The sequence below is a fragment of the Crinia signifera genome, chromosome 4, assembly GCF_055691185.1.
Source record: "Crinia signifera chromosome 4, ASM5569118v1, whole genome shotgun sequence".
Lineage (NCBI taxonomy): Eukaryota > Metazoa > Chordata > Amphibia > Anura > Myobatrachidae > Crinia > Crinia signifera.
This window is the reverse complement of record NC_139220.1, coordinates 44,759,895-44,787,577: the sequence shown is the minus strand read 5'-3', so window position 1 is coordinate 44,787,577 and position 27,683 is coordinate 44,759,895. Positions and strand designations below refer to the sequence as shown.

General features: G+C 46.0%; 2 protein-coding genes across 3 annotated transcripts in view; one reads left to right on the top strand and one right to left on the bottom strand.

Moving 5' to 3' along the window:
• LOC146072936 (uncharacterized) overlaps positions 1 to 2,746 on the top strand; it is a 13,960-nt gene extending 11,214 nt beyond the window's left edge. The window contains exons 2-7 of the mRNA XM_083180107.1: positions 915 to 959; positions 1,056 to 1,103; positions 1,752 to 1,805; positions 2,279 to 2,435; positions 2,517 to 2,545; positions 2,640 to 2,746. Coding sequence (XP_083036233.1) covers positions 915 to 959; positions 1,056 to 1,103; positions 1,752 to 1,805; positions 2,279 to 2,435; positions 2,517 to 2,545; positions 2,640 to 2,674 — 368 coding nt within the window. The 3' untranslated portion in view covers positions 2,675 to 2,746. The remainder of the gene's footprint in view (positions 1 to 914; positions 960 to 1,055; positions 1,104 to 1,751; positions 1,806 to 2,278; positions 2,436 to 2,516; positions 2,546 to 2,639) is intronic.
• The window catches only part of LOC146074010 (ankyrin repeat and sterile alpha motif domain-containing protein 1B-like), a 160,788-nt gene that overhangs the window by 89,013 nt on the left and 44,092 nt on the right, over positions 1 to 27,683 (bottom strand). The window lies entirely within an intron of this gene.

The window sequence follows — 27,683 nt, the reverse complement described above, 5'->3', positions numbered from 1 at the left end:
TCTCTCTCTATATATATATATATATATACTTCTCGTGTGATCCGGCACTTCCCACTGACTCCTGCTCCACTGAATACCTTGGCTTAGGTGCCCTCCCTAACCCGGAGAGTAACTCCGGTGATTAAATATAGATGAAAGAGAGCAGCATCACTCTAGGAACGTAGTGGTAGAAACATGGTTTACTGAGTGTCGTCAACAGTGCCTTCTTGTCCTGATGATGGGCTCTAGCCCGAAACACTGTTGACGACACTCAGTAAACCATTTTTCTACCACTAAGTACCTGGAGTGACGCTGCATCTTGCATCTATATTTATATATACATATATATATATACAGTATATATATATATTGACATTTCTAGACATCCTTTTATCTATCTTTATGCTTTATCTATCTAATATCTACTTCTATCTAAGTATCTATCTATTTAATTTTTATATATCTATATATGTATATATGCTGTTTCTGTATCTATCTATCTATCTATCTATCTATCTATCTATATATTATGTAGCACCATTCATGGTCACTTCCTACTAAATTGTGTGCTATTATAAGTGACATCATAATGGGGCGATGTCATAAAAAACACCAAACAGAAAACGCCTTAATTCTGAGGTGCATTGTGGGATACAGGGATTAGGATGCCATTGTAGGACATAGGGGGCAGGGAGCATTGTGTGATATATAAGGTGGATCTTGGAGAGTACAGGATGCATTGTTGGACTCAGGGGGGGTGATTCCGGCATCTCTGGTCCAATGGCATATGCACAATTATTAAAAGCAAAGCTGGAACTGGTAACACATAGCCCCTTAGTGTAGTATGTATAGCCTACTGTAACTGCATGTATCATAATGTAAGCACAACTAGAATACTCATGAATTGTCCTTGTTGTTTTCTCATGTCCCCCCAGCTCCCATGTATGCCGAGGGCATTGATAAAAGCCCTGCAGTAGATGGTAAGTACAGCTATAATACCCATGTAACTGTAATAACAGTATCAGTGTATGTACAGTTCTGTATAACAATTGTTGGTGTTTCTTATTTTGCTCCAGATTCATCCGCGGACGGCACAGTGGAGGACTATCTCCCATCACAACAGAGTAAGTTATTCAAATAATCCCTCTTCTTACTGAGTATAACACATCATACAGTACAATGGTGGTTATGCCCATTTCTATAATAAGAATATGATAGCGCTACAGACTGCAGAGCTGTAATAGTGCAGGCGATAAATATTGGGAATGATTGAAATCCCTCCAGCCAGAGGCGTACCTAGATATTCATGGGCCCTGTAGCAAAAGTTTGTAAGGGTCCCCTATTTAGCAAGTGATGGTGATAAATGTATGTAAAACATATTACTTAGACAGCAAAGATGGGCCCCCTTCAGCTCTGGGCCCCATAGCAGCTGCACCACTTGCACCTATAGTAATTACGCCCTTGCCTCCAGCTGTTTTGGAACTGTACATGCCAGCATGCCCAGCCACAATGTTTCTATTAGTGGTATGATGAAACATTGACAGGACATGCTGGGATGTGTAGTTCCACAACAGCTGGAGTGTCACATGTTGAACACCCCTGGCCTAAATGAAAGTCCAGAGAGCGGCTCCTCAGTGGATTACCTCAGCCCATGTTACAGAGGTGACAGGAAATGGAGCCGCTTCTGTGTTACACCCATGGCTGTACAGTTCTTATGTTGCAGATATGGAATAACAAAATTACTTTAATGTATTTCTTCTTATGTATTTCAGAGCGTCCCGGTGATACAAGGTCATCAGCGATATTAGTCATGGACATCGCGCCAGGTAAATAATCAAATGGTTAATAAGAAAATAAGAGAACCTGATGGATTGTGTTCTGTTGTGTGTTGCACATATCAGTCATATAACATATGTGGCAGGTCTGTGCGCTATGCAGAATGAATGTACGTACACAGTGGCTGATATCATTTACATTATCGCTCATTTTGACCCTTTTGAGCAATATTCCTCATTATATCGCCCAGTGGGTACAGGCCATAAGGGCTACTACTGAAGTATTAGATGTGGCATCTTTTGGTGTTTAGCGATAAATACAGTTCCGCAGTTACACATCATAGATGGTTCTAATGACAGTTTGTTAATGAAGTATATGGGATCAGTTTTAATTTATAAGCCCCATTGCAGGGAGAAAGGGTTAATGGCAGTGGTTCCCAAACTGTGTATTTAAAGAATTTCAGCCTTTATTTAAAGTACCATTTTTATGAATAAACGAGAATCATCTTTTTGTGCCATTTCAGTAATAAAAGGCCTGGAAAAAAGACTCATCCACCTCGAGGAAGAACTCAAGAAGCAGGAAAAATTAAACTTATATACACTCTTAAGTTTAATTATCATCATCATCCTGTTCTTCGTAGCAGGCCTGCTGTTCTTCCTCTGCTACCGGGCATGCTTAAGGTAGGGATTGTGTTATTTCTTTTATTGTCCATTTATAAATGTTCAACCTGAAAATTCATTTATCTCTCTATTTATTAACAGATCAGAGGACAGAGATATAGACATCGAAGGTGAGAAAACCTACAGTTATCTATATGTGCCGTACAATTGCATAAAATGCAGACATCCAGAAATATAATGTTATTTATTTATCTTTCTATCTAGATCCTTCTCGTGGCGCAGATTCAACTGCCAACTAAGAGGATGCAGGCCGTGTGTGCGCTGTCTGGTTCTAGTTGTGAGGAACTGCTGTAAGAATGTGTTCTTGTATGAGCTATTAGCTGTAGCATATGCAAGAACCCATACTCACAGCAGTTCCTTACAATACATCTAGACCAATAGTGCTTCATCTGAGGTTCTAGTTGTGAGGTATTACTGTAAGAAATTGCTCCTGTATTTGCTATTAGCTGTAGCTATTGCAAGAACCCTTTCCTACAGCAATTCCTTACTTGTAGAGCCATAGCACTTAATATACAGAGTATTCTCCGGCGCACACTTCTACCAACGGCGTATTATCAACATCAAAAGCATCAAGTAACATCCGCTCTTATTACATCAATTAAGATCTGCAGTTGAATAAAAAAAAAAAAAAGAAATGAATGATTGTGTTATTTGTTGATCTAGTACTCGGTATTATAGAATAATATAAATGTACACAGTGGTGCCTGGATAATGGCCCACAATGGTTCAGAAGCGCTCTAACACCTTATGAGCAATTCGTGGGATCCTATTCTACAACTGCTAGAGATTCTCACCATGGGACTGATTCACACCCAGTTGTAGTGTGGTGAGAATTCACTACACTACAACTGCCGATGCTAGGCTCTGGGGGGGAGGAGGGGCTCAGCAAAGGGCAAGGCTGAGTCACACCCCGCAATGTGCCCGCTAAAGTGCAAGGACTTCACTACACAGGGAAGCGCTTGGACAGCCTAGCTGTGGAGCCAGATGCAGGTCAGCCATGTTTGGGGTTGTAGCGCCTGTGTACAAAGTCACACAGCTGCAGCACTCTCCCCAAGCATTCTCCCACAAACCACCATGTTGCCACCCCCATCGCTATTTAAATTGTGGTTGCAGCGAGACCGTACAGTAGTTTAAGTGCTCATGCACGCACCAGAATGCCCTGATACCTGGGAATCACCCAGGAGCAATTTTTGTAGGTCAGCAATGGGGTCTGAAACTGTTGTCTGTGAGTATCACTGAGGCTTCCACTAATCTGCGACTGAGACAGACAGGAAGTGGTCAGCGCTGATGTCACAGACCCACCCTGAAAATGCCTGGGCACACCTGCTTTTTTTCTGCCACACCCAGAAAATGGCAGGTTTCCACCCCCAAACGTCTACTTCCAGTCAGTCAAACTGATTGCATTTACGATCCACATGCATTTTTTTGCTGTTTCCCATCATGCATGCGCAGTGTGTATGATACACATGCACAGTTGTTCCATAGTCATTTGATTTTCTGATTCATTGATCCATGCTAAATTAGCCCCATGGTGTATTAAATAAAATGCTCACAGGCTCAGTCCAGGCAGGAGGCACAGTTATTACAGCCCGCAGTGTACCGCGGGCGGGGGAGGTTGCCGCAGGAGGTATAAACAGTGATTATCTCCCTCAGCAACCTCCCCCACCCACGGGCCACTGCGGGCCGCGGGTGGGACACCGGCACAGGCCCTGATAATCGGAACTGTCCCTCCAATATCGGGACGGTTGGGAGGTATGTGGTACATAATGGTTTCTTTCGTTTTGATAAAAATTCCCTGTGTAAATAGAGGAGAAATAAATGTATATAGTGCAATCATAGGAGAAACTAGAAATTTGGCAGGGGGGGGGCCCAGTTCCAAATTTATAATTTCCAAATAAATTCAACAAAAAGGGGGCGTAGCCTCACTGCAAGGTGTGGGAGCAAGCGGCAGCTGGGAATGGTGGGCGTGCAGGATCCAGGAGGGGCAGTCAGGCTTTGATGGACGCAGGCCTGACACTAGGCGAACGCTAATAGAAAGGTGTATAATGCATGCCACATAATAGTACCAATTAACATTACACCACACAGTAATGCCCTATATTCACATTACACCACACCACACAGTAGTTCCACTTATGCTGCTTTCCCACTGCCTAAACGGGTAACGACCCGTTATTTTTAAACAGATCTTTAAACTCGCAGTAGTATCACTTACCCACACAATGCCGGCTCTTCAGCCTGGTGCTGGTTACGGCAAATAACCCAACTTTACTATGGTTTAAATGGCTGCCGTAACCAGCACCAGGCTGAAGAGCCGGCATTGTGTGGGTAAGTGATACTACTGCGAGTATTGTGTGCATAAGCAACATTAATACTGGGGGCATTGTGTGGGTAAGAGGCACTAGTACTGTGTGCATAAGCAACTGGAGTACAGCGGGCATTGTGTGCATAAGCGACACTTGTACTTTTTTTTTTTAATAAAACTTTTTATTAAGGATTGAGCATGTTTTCATCATGGTTTACAGTCATAGTGAAACTTAAAATAACATTCTTTCTTTTGAACATACATATAAGAACACATTTTACAGTGAGAAAACGAAACAATGTCATCTGAGGGCGGACACGACCTAAACCATATCATCACTCAAATAGTGATCGTATTTGCTGGAAAGTCTATCGGGTTGGGCCCGGTGAGGACACGGGTCTCATACCATTGGGTGGAACGGAAACATTTGTGGATTTGTAATTTCAGATCATTGGATAATGAATCGATAAAACCCTCCCATATCTGGAAAAACGTTTCCGTACATTCTTCTTTTTGGAGGGATGATTCCACCCATTCCATATGGAATATATGGAATAGCTTTGCTCGAAACAGTGGTATAGAAGGAGAGTTCTTATGTATCCAATGATGTAGAATACATTTGAGGGATACCGCAGATATAATAAGCATCATCTTTTTGCTCTCCTGTAGGATTGGTGTTCCCATTGGGAAAACGCCTAGGATTGCCTAATCCGCCAACAAGGGAAGACGATTCAGTAAGAATGTGATGGAAAATCCCTGAACTTGTTTCCAGAAACGTTTAATAATAGGGCAGTCCCACATGAGGTGTTGGAATTTTGCGTCAGGACTATCACATTTTGGGCAACTATCTGTGTCTGAGATGCCCATTAAATGCTGTCGATGTGGGGAGAGGTAACCATTGTGGTAGATATTGTAAAACATTTCTCTGTACATTGAAGCTGGTAATGTTTTCCAAGAGTATAAGAAGGAGCGCAGTAGATGTTTTAGTGTGAGTTGGGGGAATGTTTGCAGCCATGTGGATAGGCCAGTGTGTTTTGTAGAATGATCAATGGTTGTATGGAGGGTCCGGTAATAAGTAGAAATAGCTTTTCTGCCAGAAGTTGGTTTGGAGAGCAGCGCGTCAAATTCGTTTGTACGGTCTGTAGGTGATAAATGTCGGAGTATTGAGCTACCATAGTGTTGGGCCTGGTAAACCGCCAATGCTTGTGTGGCTGGGAGATCATATTTATCTACCAAAGCCAGTGCCGTCAGTGGAGCTGTGGCCGCGTTATCGACAAGGGCCTGAACGTTCAGGATTCCCTTGGTCCTCCATGAAATAAATGGGTGCGTTGCCGAGCCATCCTGGAAATCACGATTGTTCAGAAGCGGAAGGAATAGTGAGTGGTGGCTATTGAGATTTAATTTGTGTAGTGTGCAGTCCCAGACAGTCCATGCCATCATCAGTAGAGGCTTTTGTGTGGTAGGGTCCGTTAGTTCCTGTTTGTGGCAGTGTAAAAAGTAAAGTCGGTGCTGGTTTGGCAGAAATGATTGGTCAATGTCATTGTCTGTATGGTTGGTAGTGGCGTGAATCCAGTCTCGGATATATCTTGATTATAAAGTGATAGATTTGGGAGATTCACTCCTACATTGGAGACTGGTTGTTGTAGTTTTAGATAGCTTATCCGTGGTTATTTGGTATGCCAAATTAATTTGCGAAATGTGGTGTTGATGAGTTTCTCATCGGCGGCCGTTATATGAATTGGTAACATTTGAAGCGGATATAATAGTTTGGGAAATGTGATCATTTTTAATAAGTGAACACGTCCCAGGTATAAGAGCATTAAGTGTCTCCAGTTCTGTTCTAGTTCTGTTAAGAATGGTTTCAGTGTTTTGGTGATATTGAGCCTATAAAGGTCAGAAATACGTTTAGGGATGTATATCCCTAGGTATTTTATCGCGGTCGAGGCCCAGCGTATGTGGCTTTTCCCTGCCCAGTAAGGGCGAGTTTGTGGGCCTAGATATAAGCCTTGGGATTTATCTTGGTTTATAGAAAAGCCAAAGACTGTACCGTATTGATTGATTTTTTTGTAGAATAGGGAGAAGGGTGGATTCGGGGTTTGTTACATAAAGTAGGAGGTCGTCCGCAAAGGCCATGACTTTGATTTCATGTGAACCCATGGGGATACCTTGAAACGTAGGCCAGGATTGTAGGAGCTGTAAGGGGGGGGGTCAAGTGCAATATTGAATAGTAAAGGGGAGAGAGGACAACCCTGACACGTTAAAATTTTCTGGAGGTGTGTCCAGGAGACAGAGTAGAAAGCTTTCTCAGCGTCTAGGCTGAGAAGCATTGAGGGTGGTGCGTTTTTGTCTAGGGAAGTCTTTATCACTGCAGCCAATGCCGTGCGGACACCCCGTACCGAATATCTGTCACGGGTGAAACCTAGCTGGTGAGAGGTTAGTATTGTGGGCAAGATGGAGTGAAGACGGTTTGCCATGATTTTGGACAAGATTTTCAGATCTTGGTTGAGAAGTGTTATTGGTCTATAAGAAGTTACCAGTTCTGGATCTCTATCTGGTTTCGGGAGGAGTATGGTATGGGATTCGGTGAACCCGGGGAACGGGATTTGGTCTCAATTAATTTTTGGGAATAGTTGTGTTAGTATGGGTGTTATATGTGGCTTGATTATTTTGTAATATTCACCCATGTATCCGTCGGGGCCTGCGGATTTACCAATGGGGAGTTGGGAGATTACCGTAGAAACCTCTATCTCTGTGATATCTCTATTTAGGCATTCTTGTTGGTCTTCTGTGAGTTTGGGGAGATTGGCTAGTATTAAGAGACAATCATGTAGGCACTCGTCTGTAGTAGGTCCAGTGTATAGGGTGCTGAAATAAGAATGGAATTTGGATAGGATATCCGGTGTCGTGTGTTCCCTATGTGTTGTGGTTTGGTCTCTAATAAGTTTAATATATTGTTTTGTGTCCCTTTGTCATGTTAGCTAAGAAACGGCCAGCCTTATTACTCCACCTATAGTAACGTTTAGACGTAAAGCCCACCAGTCATCGGGCGTCTGCCAGTAGGAAGCTCTCCATTAATTGTCGTTGTTTACAGTCAAGGAACGTGGAGTCAGATGGGTTATCTACATATGTTTGATACGCTTCCGATACTGATTCGTGCATGGAATTGTATTTTTCTCGGTGGTCTCTACGGTGTTTAGATTGGTAGGCCAGTATGTATCCTTGGAGGACAGCCTTAGAGGTTGCCCAGAATAAGGCGGGGTCATCCCAGTGTTTCAGGTTGTCATAAGCAAATTCGTGCCATTTGTTTTGTAAGAATTGGGTGAACTGTTCTGATTTGTACAGCGAGGATGGGAATCTCCAGTACCTTGTTGTGGTTTTGGGTGCTGAAGGGATACTGAGATGGGGCATGGTCTGATATTAAAATGTCATGTATGTCTACTGAGAGGACTTTGGAAAGAAGGGGGTTGGAGAGCAGCAGGTAGTCGATTCTGGTAAATGAGTGGTGGACATGGGAATGAAAAGTGTATGTTTTTTCATTGGGTTTTAGAATTCTCCACGCATCATGGAGGTTGTGTATGTTTTTAAGAAGGTGTATGCCTTTATCTCCCATAGAGGAGCTTGGTTGGGGCTGTGTCAATCTGTCTAAGTAGGGGTCAACTATACAGTTGAAATCTCCCCCAATCACGAGGTTGTGATGAGTGCGTTGTAGTAAAAAAATTGAGAGAGCCTGGAAGAAGGCGCTGTTTGGAGATGGTGGGGCATGTAAGCATAGGAGGGTGTAATGTGTGTCCTGTATGAGCAAATCTAGTAAAAGGAATCGTCCCTCTTCATCTTTGAAGGTGTCTAGAATTGTGTATCTTAGGGGTTTGTGGAAAAGAATGGCCACACCACGTCTTTTGGAGGTGTAAGAGGCCGAGACACATTCCCTGATCCAGGTATCTCTTAGCGACACATCCTGGGCCAGTGTTCAGTGTGTCTCTTGTAGGAACACTACATCTGGGGAGAGGCATTTTAGATGGGTAGAGATTTTTTTTCCATTTTACCGGTGAGTTGAGGCCATGTACATTCCAAGAGACTATGTGTCGAGTTGTAGTAGGGGCAGTATGATGTGAACTAGATGTCATCCTATACCCTGCTTCGGCTTTGCCCTTTCAAAGATCAAGGTGAGCATCATGTCCGTGTCCTCAGCCCAGCCTTTGGGGAACTCACTAGAAGTTGAAGTTGCTAGGCTTCAGCAATGTCCGCCCATAACATCACCACTCAATAAAAATAATAGCAAAGTTTCACAATTGAAGTAGAAGTACATTTTGTAAACGCTCCAATCCTTGTTTTTTTCAACATTCCCCCCCCCCCCCCCCCCCAAAAAAAACAAAAAAAACCTGAGGCTTCAAGCGCACAGGTAATTGGATCATTAACCATAAACAAATACGAACATATAAATAACTGTGTTTGAAATCTTAATTGGTGAGAGATAAAGGTTAAAGCTAGGGATAAAAGAAAAATGGGGTATGGGTACATTGGTTATCAGTGGATTGTATGTATCTCCCGTTTATAAAGGGGTTGGTATCAGAATCAGAATCAGAATCAACTTTATTGGCCATGTATGGTTGCGCACACTAGGAATTTTTTGTGGATTTACAGTGCAGCATCAAGCAGGGATGAAGGTGGGGGGGGGGGGTGAAGGCATTACATACATTACATTAAGACATTACATGTGGGGAACACATACCCGCCGAGCTGCACAGCGCCTAGGCAGCCATCAGCGGCGCCACTGGTCGCTGCAACAGCCAGGAAGGTAACATTAAGTACAGTTATCACATAGGAAGCACATACCCACCGAGCTGAACAGCGCCTAGGCAGCCATCAGCGGCGCCACTGGTCGCTGCAACAGCCAGGAAGGTAACATTAAGTACAGTTATCACATAGGGAGCACATACCCACCGAGCTGAACAGCGCCTAGGCAGCCATCAGCGGCGCCACTGGTCACCGAAACAGCCAGGTAGGTAACAATACAAGCAGAGAGACAGTACAGTTATCACACATGGAACATATTTGGCTGAGCTGCACAGCTCCTAGGCAGCCATCAGCGGCGACATCTTGATCATGCTGCTCAAAGGCAGCAGTAATAATATTATTTTCATGGCAACTGAAGCATGAGTTCAACCGGATGCAGCACTTTTCTTCCAAAGCTGGCACACCCTGCCAGCTTGTTGTTCAACGGGTGTTCAACTAGTGATGGTACAGCATACAGGCTTTGCAAACAGTGGTTACGGAGGTACATGGTACAAATCATTGTAAAGAGACAGTAAACAAAGAAAATACATAGCTTTCATCAGCTTAGAGGCTGAGAGAGATGGTAATTGGTGAAAAATAAAATGATGCCATGTGCGGGTGTAAGTCCAAATCCTCAGGACTATTCCTGACCAGCTTGTTGTGGAGATCTTGGGGGGGAGTTTACAGCCAGTGACAGCGAGGACACAAAAGATCTCGCCGAGCGAGCATCTTCAAAGTGATGAGTGGTGCCATTCACTGTGACTTTGATTTTTGTTGGAAATAGAAGCATAAACTGATAGTGTCGGTCAAAGAGCATCTTGCATATTGGGGAGAATATCCGCTTCTGGGAAACCAATGCAGAGAAATCCTGAAATATCAGGATCTTCCGGCTGTCTATTGACATTGAACCAGCTCTACGATATTTTGCTATGACCGGTCTGGGCCGATCACCCGCTTTGGCTAGTTCCGGGCCCAGTCTGTGAGCTCTTTCGATATTGATATTCCCCGAGGGTGAGAGGCCCAGGGCATGGGTAAGGTCAGTTTGGAGGTATTGCAGTAGAGTTTGGCCAGTGATCGATTCGGGTATACCCAGAAATCGTAAATTATTACAACGATTTCTATTTTCGGTACTTGTTTCCTATCTGGGCGCCCAGGTTTTCTATGTACGGCACCGTAATGAAATCGGATCGCATCGGATTCGGTACTCGATGATGTACGATGGCATACGATGCTATCCGATCCGATTTCATTTAAAATCGGATCGCATCGCATGCGGTGACGCGATCAACCCGATTTTTACATTGGAATCAATGTTAAATGGTCCCTGAGACCCGATTTTACATTGATTTCAAAGTAATAACCCCGCAAACCCACGATTTGTATAGGAAACCCCCCCTGATGGTTTGAAATGCGCCTCCATTGTTAACGCCACCCCAGTATTGACGTCAACCCGAAGCGTGGCGAGCGCAGCGTGCCCCACGAGGGGCGGCGGTACGCGTCCTACGACTTTTTCATACCCCCACTATCCACGTGGGTGTGGAGTTGAGAATAGAATAGTGTGGCGAGCGCAGCGAGCCACCGAGCCCGAAGCGTGGCGAGCGCAGCGAGCCCCGCGAGGGGACGCGGATACCTGTGAAGCCCGCGAGGGGACACGGATACCTGTGAAGTATCCGCGTCCCCTCGCGGGGCTCGCTGCGCTCGCCACGCTTCGGGCTCGGTGGCTCGCTGCGCTCGCCACACTATTCTATTCTCAACTCCACGCCGACGTGGATAGTGGGGGTATGAAAAAGTCGGAGGACGCGTACCGCCGCCGCTCGCCACGCTTCGGGTTGACGTCAATACTGTGTTTCTGTGCAGATGTGACAAGGGGAGGGCTTTGAAGGGTAAATAAATACAGTAGTGTTACAGATGGGCCATCCTATGGGCCAACCATAAAAGCGGGAACGAAATCGGATCGCATCGCATCGTTCAATATCGTGTATGTGCATTTGTGGTATCCGATGCGATCCGATTTTGATACGGAGAATAGCATGGTGCGCAATTAACGTAGCGGGCGCCCAGATAGGAAACAAGTACCCTATTTTCTAAATCGTTAATTTTGTCTTGGAGGGATTTAATTGTCGTCTCATGGGTGTCAACAGAGGATTGGACCGACACCAGAGTGTCTTCTTAGTCGCTGATCTTTTGCTCCAATGTCTCAATTCGTTTGGTGTTGGAATCAAGTTGGGAAACCACTGAGGCTAATGTGTTTTTGAATTCTGAAAATTGCTGGTCTATGGCTGGCCTGAGGACCAAGAGCATTTCCCGGGCTGCTTCCGTCGCCGACGGAGCTGCCAGGTGAGTGGATGAAGGTGGGGGTTGGGAGACTAGCTGTGAAAGGGAAGGGGTAGAGGGCGGGGTGACCCTTGTACTTTTTGCATTGTGGGCATAATAGTAACTGCGGGTATTGTTGGCACAGGTGTTACTAGTACTGCAGGCATTGTTGGTGTAAGCGACCCTAATACTGTGGGCATTGTGTGGGTAAGCGACTGTGGGCATTATGGGCGTAAGTCACACTCTTACTGTGGGCATTGTGTGCTTAAGCTACATTAGTACTGCCGGCATTGTGTGTAAGCGACACTAGTACTGCATGCATTGTGTGTTTCAGTGACTCTAGTAGGGCATTGTGTGCGTAAGTGAACCTACTGTGGTAATGCGGGATTTGTGTGCGTAAGCGACCCTAATACCATGAGTATTGTGTATGTGTAAGTGAAACTAATACTGTGGGCATTGGGCCTAATTCAGTATAAATCGCAGGACAAATTTGTTCTTTAAATGGGCAAAACCATGCTGCGCTGCTGGTGGGGCAGATGTAACATGTGCAGAGAGAGTTAGATTTGGGTTAATTATTTTTTTTTCTGAGCAAGGTAAATACTGGCCACTTTATTTTTACACTGCAATTTAGATATCAGTTTGAACACACCCAAATTAGGTCTGCATTAGGCCCATTTTGTCTGACTATTGTGTGACATAATGGGAATAAGGGAGGCTATTATTTGGTGTAATGTGAATCAAGAACACTTCTTGTGGTGTAATGTGACTAAGATTCTGCTACTGAGTGCAGTAATTTTAATTGGGGTACAGTTGTGTTTAAACTGCAGTGGAGACATCTCTGAAGATGCATTGGGCATGGGCCCCTTCAATATTTGGTGCGGTACCAACAAAGGTCTGGTTGTCAGTGGTGACAGACAACTCATACGTAAGGTAACCCATTAGTAGACTTAAAGTATAGAGTGCTATTTGTAGGGTATTTAAATCCTATTTATCTTATGGTCTATTCAAAAAAGCATTGTTCCTCAGCAGTGTTAGTTTAGGGCCTGATTCTAATCTGCTCAGTAAGCTGCGAAGCTCGCAGCTTACCGAGCAGTTGTGTCACAACCCCGTCGAATCCCCGTCCCACCGCCGATGCCCCTCGGTAACATGCGAGGGGTGAAACCATTCGAAAGATTTCTCCTGCCTTCCCAAATATAAGTCAGTCCCCATGGGAATGCCCAGCATTTTCATGGGGACACCTATGAAAAGCTGGGCGTTCCTATGCCCCAGCACCGCCATGTCTACCCCATCCCTCCCTCTACGCTGCGAGCAGCACAGCGACTGTGTAACTCGCCGAGGACATTCACAGTCAGGGTTTGCACATGCGCGGAAATGGGCATGCGCAAACCCGACCATCGGGGCAGAGGCTCAAATTCGGATCACTACGAGTGATCCAGAACCGGCCCCTTAGTATATAACTTGCACTGAGTAGCAATGGTATATATACTAAAACACAGGAGCAATTCAATATTGCTCCAGCGCGGAGCACAGCTGATCTGAAAATCATCAGTCCCTGCATTCCCTACCAGCAGGAGCTAATCTGAAAATCATCAGTCCCTGCATTCCCTACCACCACTCCATTTGTGGCAATGAAAATTAACACTTAATCTGTTAGTGCACATGCGTGAATTGGAGATAAAGAGCTCTAATTCCAGCAAAGAGATCCGAATGGATCCTTTTTCACAAGCCAGACCTCCTTTTCATAGAATGCAGCAGGACATTGAGAATGTACATCATCTGCAGAATGGATGTGTGTAGCCCTGCTGTGTAATGTAGCTGTAATGTAATGTGATATCAAGTTTTTACTTGTGGCTACAAGACACACCCTGAGTAACAATAGATACGCCCATTGGTTCAGATAGACACAGTAGCGCACGCAGGGGGGTTTCCGAGTACCCAGAACCCCCCCCCCAGGAGTCTAAGGGCCTGAGGCTGAAAGCTGAGGGTCCCCTCTTTCCATGAATACAAGAATTTTTAAAATCAGACCTTGGGAACCGGAGATATCTGACTTCAAAGCAGTGGTCCCCATCCAAGCCTGTTAATTGCTCTTCCCAGTCAGATATTTCAGGTTCTTTCTGACATAGAGTTTTTCTGAGGGTATATTCCAAAAGCTGGGACTCCCCCCCTTTGAAGGATACTAGATGCTTGTCTCTACTGTTCCCAGAACCATAGATATCAGCCTTCCAGCAGCTGGTTACTGCTCCGGCTCCACACACCTGGTATGTAGTTTTATATGCTCATTGGCAGATTGCTCTGCCTTCTGAACTCCGATCCCCTACTCCCCAATACCATTTGGTAGGTGGGATTCTCTAGTTTTTAATTCCATTAAAATCTAATAAATCTATTTCCGGAAACTGGAGATATCTGCAGTCAAGCAAGTTGTCCTCCCACCAGAAAATTATGAATAATAAGCCCACTCCACTATACACCCCTCCTCTGCGTATTAAAGATCCTCTACCACCCCAGAAGTTATGTATCAGGGCCCCTTCATTCAGCTCAATGCCCCCTTCTCCCACCTCATCTCCCACCATCTGTGCAGAAAAGGGGTAATTAGTGGAAATTACTGATCCAGGCCCTACATGCTGAGCGGTTGATATAATACCCCCTACCACCCGCGGGACATCAAAGCATATACTGGGTCACCTAAGTGTCCATCTCCGTGCTTTGCTCCGCCCCTCTGGAAACCCCCTTCTGAAAATCCTGCGTTTGCCCCTGTGACACGCCCCTTGTGTGTAATGTGACACACACCCTCAACTGGACACTGAGCAGTACATTATGTGAGCTGTAATCTCCCTGAAACTACTTTTCAAAAGTAGGCAAGTAACTCCAGGGATAGGATGGAGGCTGTCTTGAAGCTGCTGCAGAGCTGGTCAAGCCCCCAGCATTACAAAAAACGGACGTTGCCCACTGGTTCCTAATTTCCATTACCACTTAGGTGTCAACTTCATAGAAGTTGAGAGGTGCGGCATAAACTAGTAATATGTATGAAGGTAATGTTTAGACATTAGTCAATCTTTAGACATTAAGGGCTACATTTACTGAAGCTTCTTCTAAAAATTAAAAAGAGGTGATATTGCCCATAGCAACCATTGTCTGTCTAGCATTTATCTATTGCATCCTAGAAAATGATAGACAGAATCTCTATTTTCATTTTTAGAAGCTTTATTACATTTACCTCTATAATAATACAAGGCAGAATCATCTGTTTGCAAGGAAGATAACAGGGGACTTGGGCTATGAGGACACATTGAGGAGCATACGCCTGGAGAGGAAACAATAGATAAGGATGCATGGAGGAAATTGTCATAATATTACTACCAGTTATTTATATAGCAAACACATATTCCGCAGCACCTTAAACAGAATATTCAACCATTCACATCAGTCCCTGCCCAGTGGAGCTTACAATCTATATTCCCTACCATATGTACATACAGACATTCTAGGGTTAATTTTGTTGGAAGCCAATTAGCCTACCAGTATATTTTTGGACTTTGGGAAGAAACCGGAATACCCAGAGGAAACCCGCACAAGTATGGGGAGAATATACAAACTCTGCACAGTTAGGGCCATGGTTGGAATTGAACCCATGACCTCAGTGCTGTGAGGCAGTAATGCTAACCATTACACCATCCGTACTGCCACAAGCAAAGTAGGAATAATGGGCCCTACATACGCAGAGATTTGTGCCAGAGATTCATAATGGGAGATTCAGCACGGGGGATTTCAAAATTGTCACAACTGTCACACAGAAAGTGACGTAAAAAAAGTGCACTTCAAAAAATATATAAACCTACCCAGTCCGGAGTCCAGCGTAGTGTCCTCTCACTCCTGCAGCGTCCTCTGAGTGAAGAGAGTGGTGCGTCCAAAGACACACAATTGACCCCACAGCGCGGGCACACAGCAGCCCAATGTCACGCATTGGGTAGTTCACAGCCACGTGCTGACCCCACAGTGCGGGCACACAGTAGTTCACAGCCGCTTGGCAATGTGATGTGATCAGTGCTTGCTGCCAACACACGTACCCTGTAACACCTAACATTCATTCTGTGTAACATAGGCAGCACACATGGGTCACACCCCCAACCCCGGACACACAGCAGCAGGTCACCACCGCACAACCACCCAGCACCTTAGTAAATACAACAAAGGTACTGAAATCAAAAATGTTACACTAGTAAAACCTGATCTCTCTACCAAGCACTTACAGGTATATCACCCTTACAACAAGACAAGTGCCTGCATTAGCTGATCACAGCACATCCAGGTTCAATGTCAGCTGACTGCATCCTGTCAGTTAGCAGTACAGTGTCAGCAGCACAGTGTCAGCAGTGTTAGTGTCAATGCATATACAGTAATAGCCAGCAGGATTTATCTATACCTACCTTGTGTGTAGCGGGAAGTGGGCGGGTGGACATTGTGAGGTAGGCAGGCGGCGGGAGGTGGGTGGGTGGTGAGATACCCACATCCTCACCTCACAGCGGGCAGGCAGCGGGTGGCTGGACGGAAAGGCAGGTGAGATTCAGAGAACTCGCTCACCGCCTGCTATGCTATGCTAGCGATGTTCTGAGCGAGTGCTCTGAATTTACCAGCCTGTCTGTTATTAACTGTGGCCAGATTCCGGGTGGCGGGGATGCGCTTTTGAATTGCTGTGTGTGACTCACACACATACACAGCAATTCTCTGCCATTTTCTGAGCGATTCATAGAAATTATGTAAAATCGCTCAGAAAATGGCTTAATATCGCCCTGTGTGTGGGGCCCTTTAGAGTGATCACAGAATAGATCAGATGGTGCAGTAAGTGCCATACATTCACCGATTACCATCAGAGCAATAGTCATGCTGATTTGTGGCAATTACACCCTGCAGAGTCCAATGCTTCTTGCAGACAAGATGGTAAATCAATGCTAAGGATACAAGTTATAGAGAAGGGGGGTCAGATGATTGCCCAGGTGACGGATGCCCTGGTGCGGATGGAAGGTAGTAGAGCGAAGTTTGTGGTTTCTTTTCATTCTGTCTGTCCGGTGGTGTAACTTCATTAAAGTTGCCCGGAGGCAAGATAGATAGCAACACCAGCTCAGGCAATGCGGAGGCAAATTTGAAATGTTGGCCGCAACACGACCACTCCCCTCCGTGCACTCAGATGACTGCTGAGTAACATAGAAAAATCAAATCTTTTACCCGGCACACAGACACGGTTGCTGAGTGTGGTGTGCTATCGATCCTTGTAAGTAGCACCTGCTTAGCTCCCCTGGGGCGGAAGGGCAGGTTTGCACTGGGGGGGTTTCTATCAGGAATGAAACACTAGCATTACCTGCCCCGCAGCAGCAGCAGTGGTGGTCTCCAACAATCCCCTAATTAATAAATTCTCCTCCGGCTCAGTCTATAGCTAAAGCAAGGTGGATAGTGCACGTTCCCTCGTCAGAGCTTGGTGCCTGGCCGAGGAAGCCTCCATTGTTTCCAGGAGTTCCGCCACTGTGTCAGATTCAACCAGTGGCTACTACCATTTTAACAGGCCACTGCTTGGGCAAGAGACAGCTATTCTCAGCCAATCAGTTGTCTGTTACCATGGTAGCGGCTGCTGATTTAATTTGACACAGAGAAGCGAGACAACTTTCAGGACCAAAACCATAAATCTTGTTTTTGGATCCAAGACTGGCGGGAAGACCTGAGCAAGGACTTAGATCCACACATAAATAAATAAATAAAAAGTAGATTCTGATTGGTTGTCTATAGCAACATCCCATGTGAATTAGAACTCTCGTCTTAATAAATTTCTTCCATAGAGGTCACAGTGGTGGGGGAAACTGAACCCACTGAGTAGCTGCTGGAGTGGGAGAGGGAGGAAACAATATTTCAATGTTATTGATAAACTTGAGGCAAAACTGGAATTCATCTGGATATAACAGTGCCTATAAGTGGAGGTAAAACTAGTGATAAACTAGAGCTATAACAGACACATAAACTAGAGGCAATAGTCATGCTAATCTGTCATAAACTTACATAAAACCGGTGATATATTGAAGATAATTCTTGATCCACAGAGCCAACCAGTACCCAATGACCCAGTACCCAATAACCAATAATCCATGAGTGGGCAAAAAAGGAAGATGAGGTTCAATGTGGACAAATGCAAGGTCATGCACCTTGGGAGACATAACCAGTGTGCTAGTTATAACCTAAGCGGAGATGAATGGGTAATTCAGTGCTCGAAAAGGATCTAGGAGTCCAAATAGACAACAAACTGGGGTGTAGTGCTCAATGTAATATAGCAACAAAAAAGGCCAATAAAACTCTAGCATGTATGAAAAGGGGCATGGAAACTAGGGACTCAAGGGTAATTATGCCTCTGTACAAATCATTGGTTAGACCTCACCTCGAATACAGAGTACAATTCTGGGCCCCGCACTATAAAAAGGACATCATAGAATTAGAAAAAATCCAAAGAAGAGCAACTAAGCTTATTAGGGGAATGGAGAATTTAAGCTACGAGGAAAGTTTAAGCAAGTTGGGACTACTGTATTTACACTAGAGAAGAGACGTTTAAGGGGGGGACATGCTCAACATGTATAAATATATTTTTTTTAAATAAACTTTTTTCTGCTAGAAATAGAATCAAAAGCTTACCTAAGCTTGAGATGAAATAAGCACCCTGTTTTTGTAGTAAGAATTAGTAGAGCAGTTGTCATTGGTGGTTTAGTCATAGGTACTGGTTGGTTGCAGGTCAGGTGGGTTAGCCAGTAGTGACAGAGAGGGGGGAGGAGTCTGGAAGGTCATATAAGTCTTGGCTGAGGTAAATTATCCCTCTTGCCATTTTTGGATTCCCTGGAGATTGCGGTCCCTCTGGAGTCTGGATAGGCTAAGTATCGCTTTAATTACTATTTTTCTATATCTCTATTCGCTCTAAGTTTCATATTCTTTATTCTATATCTTTGTGCAAAGCTTTCTTCTCGTTTTAAACTTTTAATTTTCTGTCCTCTTTCCACGGCTTCAGTGGCTGGCTGCTGCTGCAGTCATTTGCTGCGCCTGCGGGTTCTTTTAAGGTTTGTGTGGTAAAAGTTTTTCTGTAGGTAGTGGTATGTCTCGCCCTCGCCGCAATGCGCCCCCTCCCCGGCGGCTGGTGGAAGCGGCTAGGCCGTTGCAGGCCGCCGCGTCCTCCCAGGTCTCCAGGGGAGCGCGCTTGTCAGCGGCGGCGGCGGGTTCGCGCCTGGCCCCCGCTCCCCCAGCTAACTTGGCGGGAGTGAGAGGGAGGGCGCGCGGGCGAAGTAGTTCGGCGGGGCGGGTGGCTGCGCGCTCTGCCGGGGTACAGGTACCTGTAATGGCGGCCGCGGGTGTAGGCACGCCGCGCCCGTCCCCCTCGCCTTCCGGCCTGCAGGCTTGGTTGGCTAGGGGGGCGCAGGGCAGGGGGTCACCTTCCCTGGTTACCAATATTCAAGGGGGGGGATCTGGGTCGGACAGTGGAGGTACGGAGACGGCGGCTAGCCCCGCCCACCTGTCTCAGGCGGACATTTTGTCCACAGAATATTTCCAGGCAAGGGGCAGTCCCACAGCTTCAGGAGCTGGGGACTCCCACCAGCGGGGGCAGTCAAGTAACTTGTCCCCTGCCAGCAGGCAGCGGGATCTTAGGGTGTGCGATTGGCAGTCACCTCAGTCAAGGAGAGGGGCTTTTTCACCCATTGTTAGGGTTAGGTCATCCCCTTTGCCGGGCTTCGCCCAGCCCCCACCTGCTCCAGTATTAGTACAGGGGCCGGTGTCGGTAGTGCAGCCGGCAGGATTGCAGGCAGTGGGTGAGCTAGGGAGCAATGTAGCAGCGGCACAGGCAGCTCAGTTTAGGAGTTGGTCCCCATACTTTAACACAGCAGCCCAGCAGCAGGGGGTGCAAGGGCAGTGGCCAGTGGCGCCGCAGTGGGGGAGCATGCAGCAGCCATTTTATCAACCGCAGGGTCAGGCTTGGATTAACACGGTCCCTGGTAACATGGGCCAGCAGTTTTGGCCAGTAAATCAGGGATTTGGGCAGGCTCCAGGTGGCTTTTATGGCGTTAGTGGGCAGCAGGGAGTAATCACATCAATGCAGCAAGGTAATTTTCAATTGCCACCCCCACCACCGCCCCCGCCCATGCCAGAGGCCACACCCCCCAGGGTAACTGCAGCGCTTCAGCAGGTAGGGCAGGGAGGGGGGCCTGTCGGGGCGCAGGGTGGCAGTGAGGAGGTTATCGCAGTGGTTGCTGATGAGGAAAATGTTATGAGCTCTGTGCCTGTTAGTATTCCTTTGCAGGCGGTTTCGGATGGAGCAGGGCCTGGGAGCGTATCTGAAGTCCTGGAGTCTTCGAGTCAAGTCGCAGTGGGCGCACTGCGCGACGTGGGACAGTCGGTTGGAGCTGAAGAGCAGGCAGGGCCGTCAACATCAGGAGCAGGTGAGATCTCGCGCTCAGTGCAGCAGCAAGCGGAAGGGTCGCATTCAGACAGTTCATCTGATTCATCCAGCTCGGATGGTAGGCCGCGCAAGCTGATGAAGTACTTTGCGCAAAAGATTAGGGGGAAGAAAAAGGGAGCAGGGGGTTCAAGGAGTGCGGCTAGTAGCGCAGCCAGGGTAGGTCCGGATGCATCGGGTGACGCGGTGCATTGTTCTAATACGGCCATATTAAGGGGTGTGAGGTCAAAAATTAGGGACAAAATCAGGAAGGGACGTTTCGTGGACATGTTTGCTATAACACATGAAGCAAAGAAGGAATTGGATGCGGCCAAGGCAAAAGGCCCGGCAGCAGAGGAGGCTAGGAGATCTTATACCAACTGGCTGGCGGGGGCTTATGTGTTTGCAGCATGCTACACGGAGACCAGGCCATCGGAGCATATGAATATGTTTAAGTATTTTCATCTAATACATAACATGTATTCAACAGGCAGGGTTAATGCATGGAGGCAGTACGACGAGCTTTTTAGGAAAAAGCAGGATGGGGAGAGAGTCTTTAGTTTGGGATTTAAGGACGTGGAGGTGTGGTTGGAAGTTACCCAACAAATGAGGGGGTCAAGTGGGGGCGAAGTAGGGGGGGGGCGAAGGCAGTTTTTTCTTAACAGGCCCGGGTACAGTGTGCCCGGGAGGGGAAAATGCTATGCGTATAACAACGGGCAGTGCTCAAAAGGAGCAGGGTGTAGATACAGGCACGTGTGTTTGCAGTGCAGTGGGGCCCACCAGGCAAGAGAGTGTACAAAGCCAAGGGGGCAAGCAGCTGGGAGAGGAGAGACTGGGCCTGGCAATAGGCAAGGCGGAGTCGCCAGTTAGGATTGAGGAGTTAAAGAGGTGGTTGAGGCTCTATCCTCTTAGGGAGGAAGCAGCCTTTTTGTTGCAAGGGTTTTCAGAGGGTTTTCGTTTACCAGTTGTAGATAGGGTTATTGCATCGGCAAATAGGAACCTGAAGTCAGCTAGGGATTTTCCAGAGGTGGTTAGGAAAAAGGTGCAGAGTGAAGTGAGCTTAGGCAGAATGGTGGGACCCTACAGGGAACCACCAATAGAGGATCTATGTATTTCTCCGCTGGGGGTGGTGCCTAAGAGAGAGCCTGGGAAATATAGATTGATTCAGCATTTATCTTATCCAGAAGGGGGCTCGGTGAATGAGGCGTTAGATCAGGAATTTTGTAGTGTAAGCTATGAATTGTTTGAGCATGCGTTAAGCTTGGTGCAGGGTTTTGGGAAGGGAGCCTTGATGGCTAAGGTAGATGTGGAATCAGCTTTTAGGATTTTGCCTTTGCACCCGGATTCGTTTAAATATATGGGTTTTAAGTTGGGAGGAGAGTTTTACATAGACAGATGTTTACCGATGGGTTGTTCGGTTTCATGCTCATTCTTTGAGTGTTTCAGCAGCTTCCTTCAGTGGTGTATTAAGGTGGGCTGTAAGCAGCAAGGGGTTACCCACTACCTGGATGACTTTTTGTTAATAGGTCCGGCGGATAGTGAGGTGTGTAGTGAGTTACTGTTTTCAACCAGTGCATTGTTTTGGGTGCTGGGGGTGCCGATAGCAAAGGATAAGACAGAGGGGCCGGTTAGTAAGCTATCTTACTTGGGCATTGAGATAGATACAGTAGTGGGTATTTGCAGGCTTCCAGAGGAAAAGGTGTCGAGGTTGAAGGGGCAGTTGGAGGAGTTCTTAAAGGTGAAAAGGGTCACTTTAAAGCAGTTGCAGTCATTGCTGGGGTTGTTAAATTTTGCCTGTAGGGTGATTCCAATGGGCAAAGTTTTTTGTAGAAGATTGGAAAGGGCTACGGCCGGGGTTAAGAAACCTCATCATCAAGTTAGGATCTCGGCGGAGTTAAAAGAAGATATAAAAGTTTGGTTATGTTTCGTGAGGGATTTTAATGGAGTTAGGATTTGGCAGGAGGCGGTGGCAAATGACGAGCTGCAATTATTCACGGATGCATCTGGGGCAATAGGTTTCGGAGCTTATTTTAAGGGGCACTGGTGCGCGGAGGAGTGGCCGGAGGATTGGAGGGTGAGAGGATTTACTGCTAGTATGTTGCTGTTAGAGCTTTTCCCAATAATAGTGGCAGTGGAGCTATGGGCTAAGCAGATTGCGGACAAGAACATTGTTTTTTGGTGTGACAATTTGGGAGTAGTTCACTCAGTCAACAATCAGAGGTCGGATTGTCCAAGGGTAATGCGTTTGCTTAGGCATCTTATTCTGCGTTGCTTGCAGGAGAATATTACTTTCTCTGCAAGGCACGTCCCGGGGGTAAAGAATGAAATAGCGGATGCGTTATCAAGGTTCCAATGGGATAGGTTCAGGAGGCTGGCGCCAACAGCTGATATTGATGGTGTGTCATGTCCTTCTCAATTATGGCAGATCATCGAGCCGGCATCGAGAGTTTAGCCCTGAAGGCTTTGGCCCCAAGTACGCTGAGAAGTTACTCGGCGGCTTGGAACGAGTGGTCGGTTTTTACAGCAAGGTGGGGTGAGGGTAAGTGCCAGGAGGAAGTCATGTTAGAGTTCGTTTGGGCTTGTCACCAAGAAGGTAGATCTAGGGCTGCAATGTCTGGGGCTTTGGCGGGAATAGCTTATTTCGCTAAATTGAAGGGTCAAAAAGACCCTACTAAGTCATTCATTTTGGCTAAGGCTTTGAAGGGGTGGGCCAAGGAGCAGAGGACAGGGGGAGATTTGAGAAGGCCGATAGATCAAGGGTTACTGCAGGATTTAGTCACGGCAGTTTCGGGGGTGGCAGTGGATGAGTATGAATCAGCCTTGTTTGGTTTAGCATTTGGGCTGGCGTTTTTTGGGGCATTTAGGATCGGAGAGTTAGTGGCAAGAAATAAATCGTGTGGGGTGTCTGGGGTTTTGAAAGAGAATGTGGTGATTAAAAACGATTTAGTGTTGATAAAGATTCAGAGATCAAAAACGGATCAGCTGGGTAGGGGGCGCTGGATTTCTTTGAAGGAAGAGGAGAATAAAGGGATCTGTCCGGTTGAGTTGGCAAGCAAATTTAATTTGGTTAGGCCAAAAGGGGGGGCTCAGTGGTTAGTACACAAGGATGGTACGCCATTAACTAAATTTCAATTTTCTAGTGTGTTTGGTAAGTGCTTAGTGGCCTTGGGCATACCAGAAGAGGAATATGGTACTCATTCCTTCAGAATTGGGGCAGCAACTTGCGCAGCGGTTGCGGGCAGTTCAGAGGAGGCGATAAAGCGGCTGGGTAGGTGGAGATCGTCAGCTTTCAAGGCGTACATAAGGGGGGATAAGCTATAGAGAGCGCGCTCCTGGCGAGTTTGTTTTTTAGGTAACCCAGGGCCATAAGCCGCCTGCCTTTTATAAAGGGGGATTGGATGGCGTTTCACTTTTTTCCTCTTAAAATCTGAGGTTTTGTGTTGTTCACATCCATCTGGGTAGCCTAAACAACTCAGTTTACCTTTCCTTGGCTAGTTGCTTTAGATACGTTAAGTAATTTAAGTTTCTAATGGTTATCTTATATAATTTTATTTTAGGTTCGGCTGATGTGGTGGGTAGGGTGTGGATTGTAGGACACTCATTTATATATTGGGCAGGAAGGCATGAGAATAGGACCAAAGGGGCTGGTAGAGTGAAGTGGATTGGGGTGAGAGGTCTTTCCTGGTTTGGATTATGGGATTTATTATTGATTTCGGAGAAGAAGTGGGGTGCTCCAGATGTGTTGATTATTCACGCAGGTGGCAACGACTTAGGGTCGTGCAAAGGCGTTGAATTAATTATAGCAATTAAGATTGATCTTCAGGGCATAAAAGAGAGATGGCCCGAAGTGAGATTGTATTGGTCGGAGATGATTCCGAGGAGGGTATGGAGAGGGACACAAGGAGGAGCTGCATTAGATAGGGTGAGGAGGAAGCTAAATGCAGCAGTGTCCAAGTTTATCTGGAGCATGGGAGGTTTTGTGATTAGGCATCCGGGAATCAGATATGAGAAGGAGGAGCTTTACAGGGCAGACGGAGTGCATCTGAATAAGGAAGGGATGAAGTTGTTTGTCACAGCCTTGTTGGGAGCGCTGGGTATGTGAGGATTTCTAGCTGGGTGGCGGACTCTGGCCTGCGGGGGCGGCCATCGTTTTGGCGGAGAGCATGGCTCCTCGGTTGAAAGAGATTAGCGTGACAGAAATTGGCTAGCATTTTCCCTGGGAGAGAGGCGAGTCGGTCACTACCTTAGGGGAGGACCAGGTCACCATCTTAGGGAGGGACCAGTGCTCTGCCAGTTAAGGGAAGATTTGAGCTACTCAGTTAGGTTACGCAGGGCGTGGCTATGGCCACGCCCATTTTTTGCATTGATACATAGGCGATTGCCGAGGGCCATGCTTCTTGGGCCACTTTTGATTAATCCTTGAATTTCCAGCCATTCGTTTAAATAAATTCTGGCTGTGACCTTAATTTTCCAATTTACACAGTTGTCTGAGTCATTATTTATTGTCTCCGAGTCAAGTTATTTGTGTCCGAGTCTTTATTTTATTAGCGTAAGAATTCTGAAGGAATAAAACATATGGGTGACTTAATAGAATCAAAAGCTTACCTAAGCTTGAGATGAAATAAGCACCCTGTTTTTGTAGTAAGAATTAGTAGAGCAGTTGTCATTGGTGGTTTAGTCATAGGTACTGGTTGGTTGCAGGTCAGGTGGGTTAGCCAGTAGTGACAGAGAGGGGGGAGGAGTCTGGAAGGTCATATAAGTCTTGGCTGAGGTAAATTATCCCTCTTGCCATTTTTGGATTCCCACCCACCCACCCGAAGTAAGAAAATGTTGTTGTGTAAGTGCAAAGGTTTAGGACCTTGCAGGAGGAGGAAAAGGAGAAGTTGCATGGGCTGAGGGCCTTGCAAATTGAAGGGCGAAGGAAAAGTGCAAAGGTTTAGGACCTTGCAAGAGCGTTGGAGGGCGGAGAGCATGGCTCCTCGGTTGAAAGAGATTAGCGTGACAGAAATTGGCTAGCATTTTCCCTGGGAGAGAGGCGAGTCGGTCACTACCTTAGGGGAGGACCAGGTCACCATCTTAGGGAGGGACCAGTGCTCTGCCAGTTAAGGGAAGATTTGAGCTACTCAGTTAGGTTACGCAGGGCGTGGCTATGGCCACGCCCATTTTTTGCATTGATACATAGGCGATTGCCGAGGGCCATGCTTCTTGGGCCACTTTTGATTAATCCTTGAATTTCCAGCCATTCGTTTAAATAAATTCTGGCTGTGACCTTAATTTTCCAATTTACACAGTTGTCTGAGTCATTATTTATTGTCTCCGAGTCAAGTTATTTGTGTCCGAGTCTTTATTTTATTAGCGTAAGAATTCTGAAGGAATAAAACATATGGGTGACTTAAGGAATCTAGGACGCGAGGGCACGAGTTTAGAATAGAAGAAAAAAGATTTTGTTTATCTAGAAGAAAAAATTCAGTCAGAGCAGTCAAACTTTGGAACTCTCTTCCTGGAGAAGTGGTGTCGGCAGACACTATAACTACGTTTAAAATAAGGTTGGATAAACATTTATTGGTTAAAAACATCCATGGGTACGAATAAGTAACATAATCTGTCTTTAAAATATCAGAACATACTATACAACAAGGGATAAGCTACTATAAACATAGGTTGAACTAGATGGATGCAAGTCTTTATTCAGCCTCACCTACTATGTAACTATTTAACCCTATACAACCCCCAAATACACAACTAACTTCCCAACCACGCACACCCTAGTCCCCCATGGGTGCTGGACGACGACATGATAGTTGGATTTCTGGTGAACAGCACTCCGACATTGGAATCCTGATTTTTTTACCTAGTGGGGTTCCACAAACCCTATAGAGGGAGAATAGAACCAGTGGCGAGCGAAGCAAACCACTGAGCCCGCAAGGGGCTTCATTGCGCTTGTCGCCCTGTCGGAGTACTGGCAGTCTGGATTCCGATATCAGTATAATGACCATCGGAATCCTGACTGTCGGCCTGCCATACCACAACCACCCCCCACATAATTCCTATATGCATCTACCCTCCGACACACACTGCACTCCCTGTCAGTTTATTGATATTGGTATTTCCAGCAAACCACTTAGTGATACTTCTTTAGGATCATTATGATCATTATGTGTAATGGTTAGCACTTACAGCACTGGTGTCATGGGTTCAGTATCCACCATACGACTATATGCTTGTGCAGGTTTCCTCCCACAGTCCAAAATTGTGTGGTGGGGAAGGCCGCTCACGGCCAACATAGAAACAGGAAGAGATGGCCTGCTGCATGGAGCTCACTGAGTGGTGGGCGGGGCCAGCTTCAGGAAAGTAGCAAAGCACTGGCTGACAGCTTTCTGCTCCTCTCCATGTACAGAGTGACTTCCAGAAAATCCGGACTAAGCGCACAGCAGCCGCCGGCCACTGCTACCCACAACCCCGCGGTGGCCAGCTGCAAAGTCTTGTCTCTGGATTTTAATGGAGCAGGTATGACAAACGGGAAGGACAGAGGGGGTTTGCGGGGCAGAAATTGGGAGCCTCCTGCTGAATGGTAGGAAAGCCTGGTTCAAATTGAAAGGTAAATTTCAATGTAATAATAAAGCGGACTAACATTGTTTGCTACATGCAAAAGCAGACAGTATTTACCCTGCAGAAGAACAATATCAATGTATTTGTTAGCAATGAGGACTGTAGTCTGCCCATTATGTAACAATTGGTCCCATTGGTTTACTGAATCATCTGATGGCTTCATGAAAAACAGGTTTTCTGTCATTTGGCCACTTAATAAAAAAACAGCCATTTGACAATTATTAAGATTACTTTGCTTAAGGCCACTAATAGCCTTCTAAACAGTTATCCAATGTTATTTGACCTTTTTTCTGGGGTTAAGGGTGACTTTACTATACGTTTATCACTATACCTTTATCATACACTTCAGCTATGTCCCACACTGTTGCACTTGCAGGTGCTGATAATAGCCTTTAACAAATTAACTGTGCTGCCATAAAAAAAGGTATGTGGCCTAGTGGGGAAGGGGTGTGGCCTTATGGTCTAGAGCAGGCATGTCCAAGCTGTGGCCCTTCAGCTGTTGTGAAACTACACATCCCAGCATGCCTTGTTATAGTTTTAGTATTCCCTAATAGCAAAATTGTGGCAAGGCATGATGGGACTTGCAGTTTACAACAGCTGGAGGGCCATAGTTTAGACATGCCAGGTGTAAAGTAATATTATGAATACTGTATATTAAGAAATATTATTTTGTGACTGGCCATATAGCTAAAACCGCTAAGGGAACATTTTCCAGAAGTTTCCCTTATACTGTAAGTGTGTTTGGGAATTTTTAAGTGCCATACATCACCAGCAAATTGCATTTTAACCCTCTAAATCA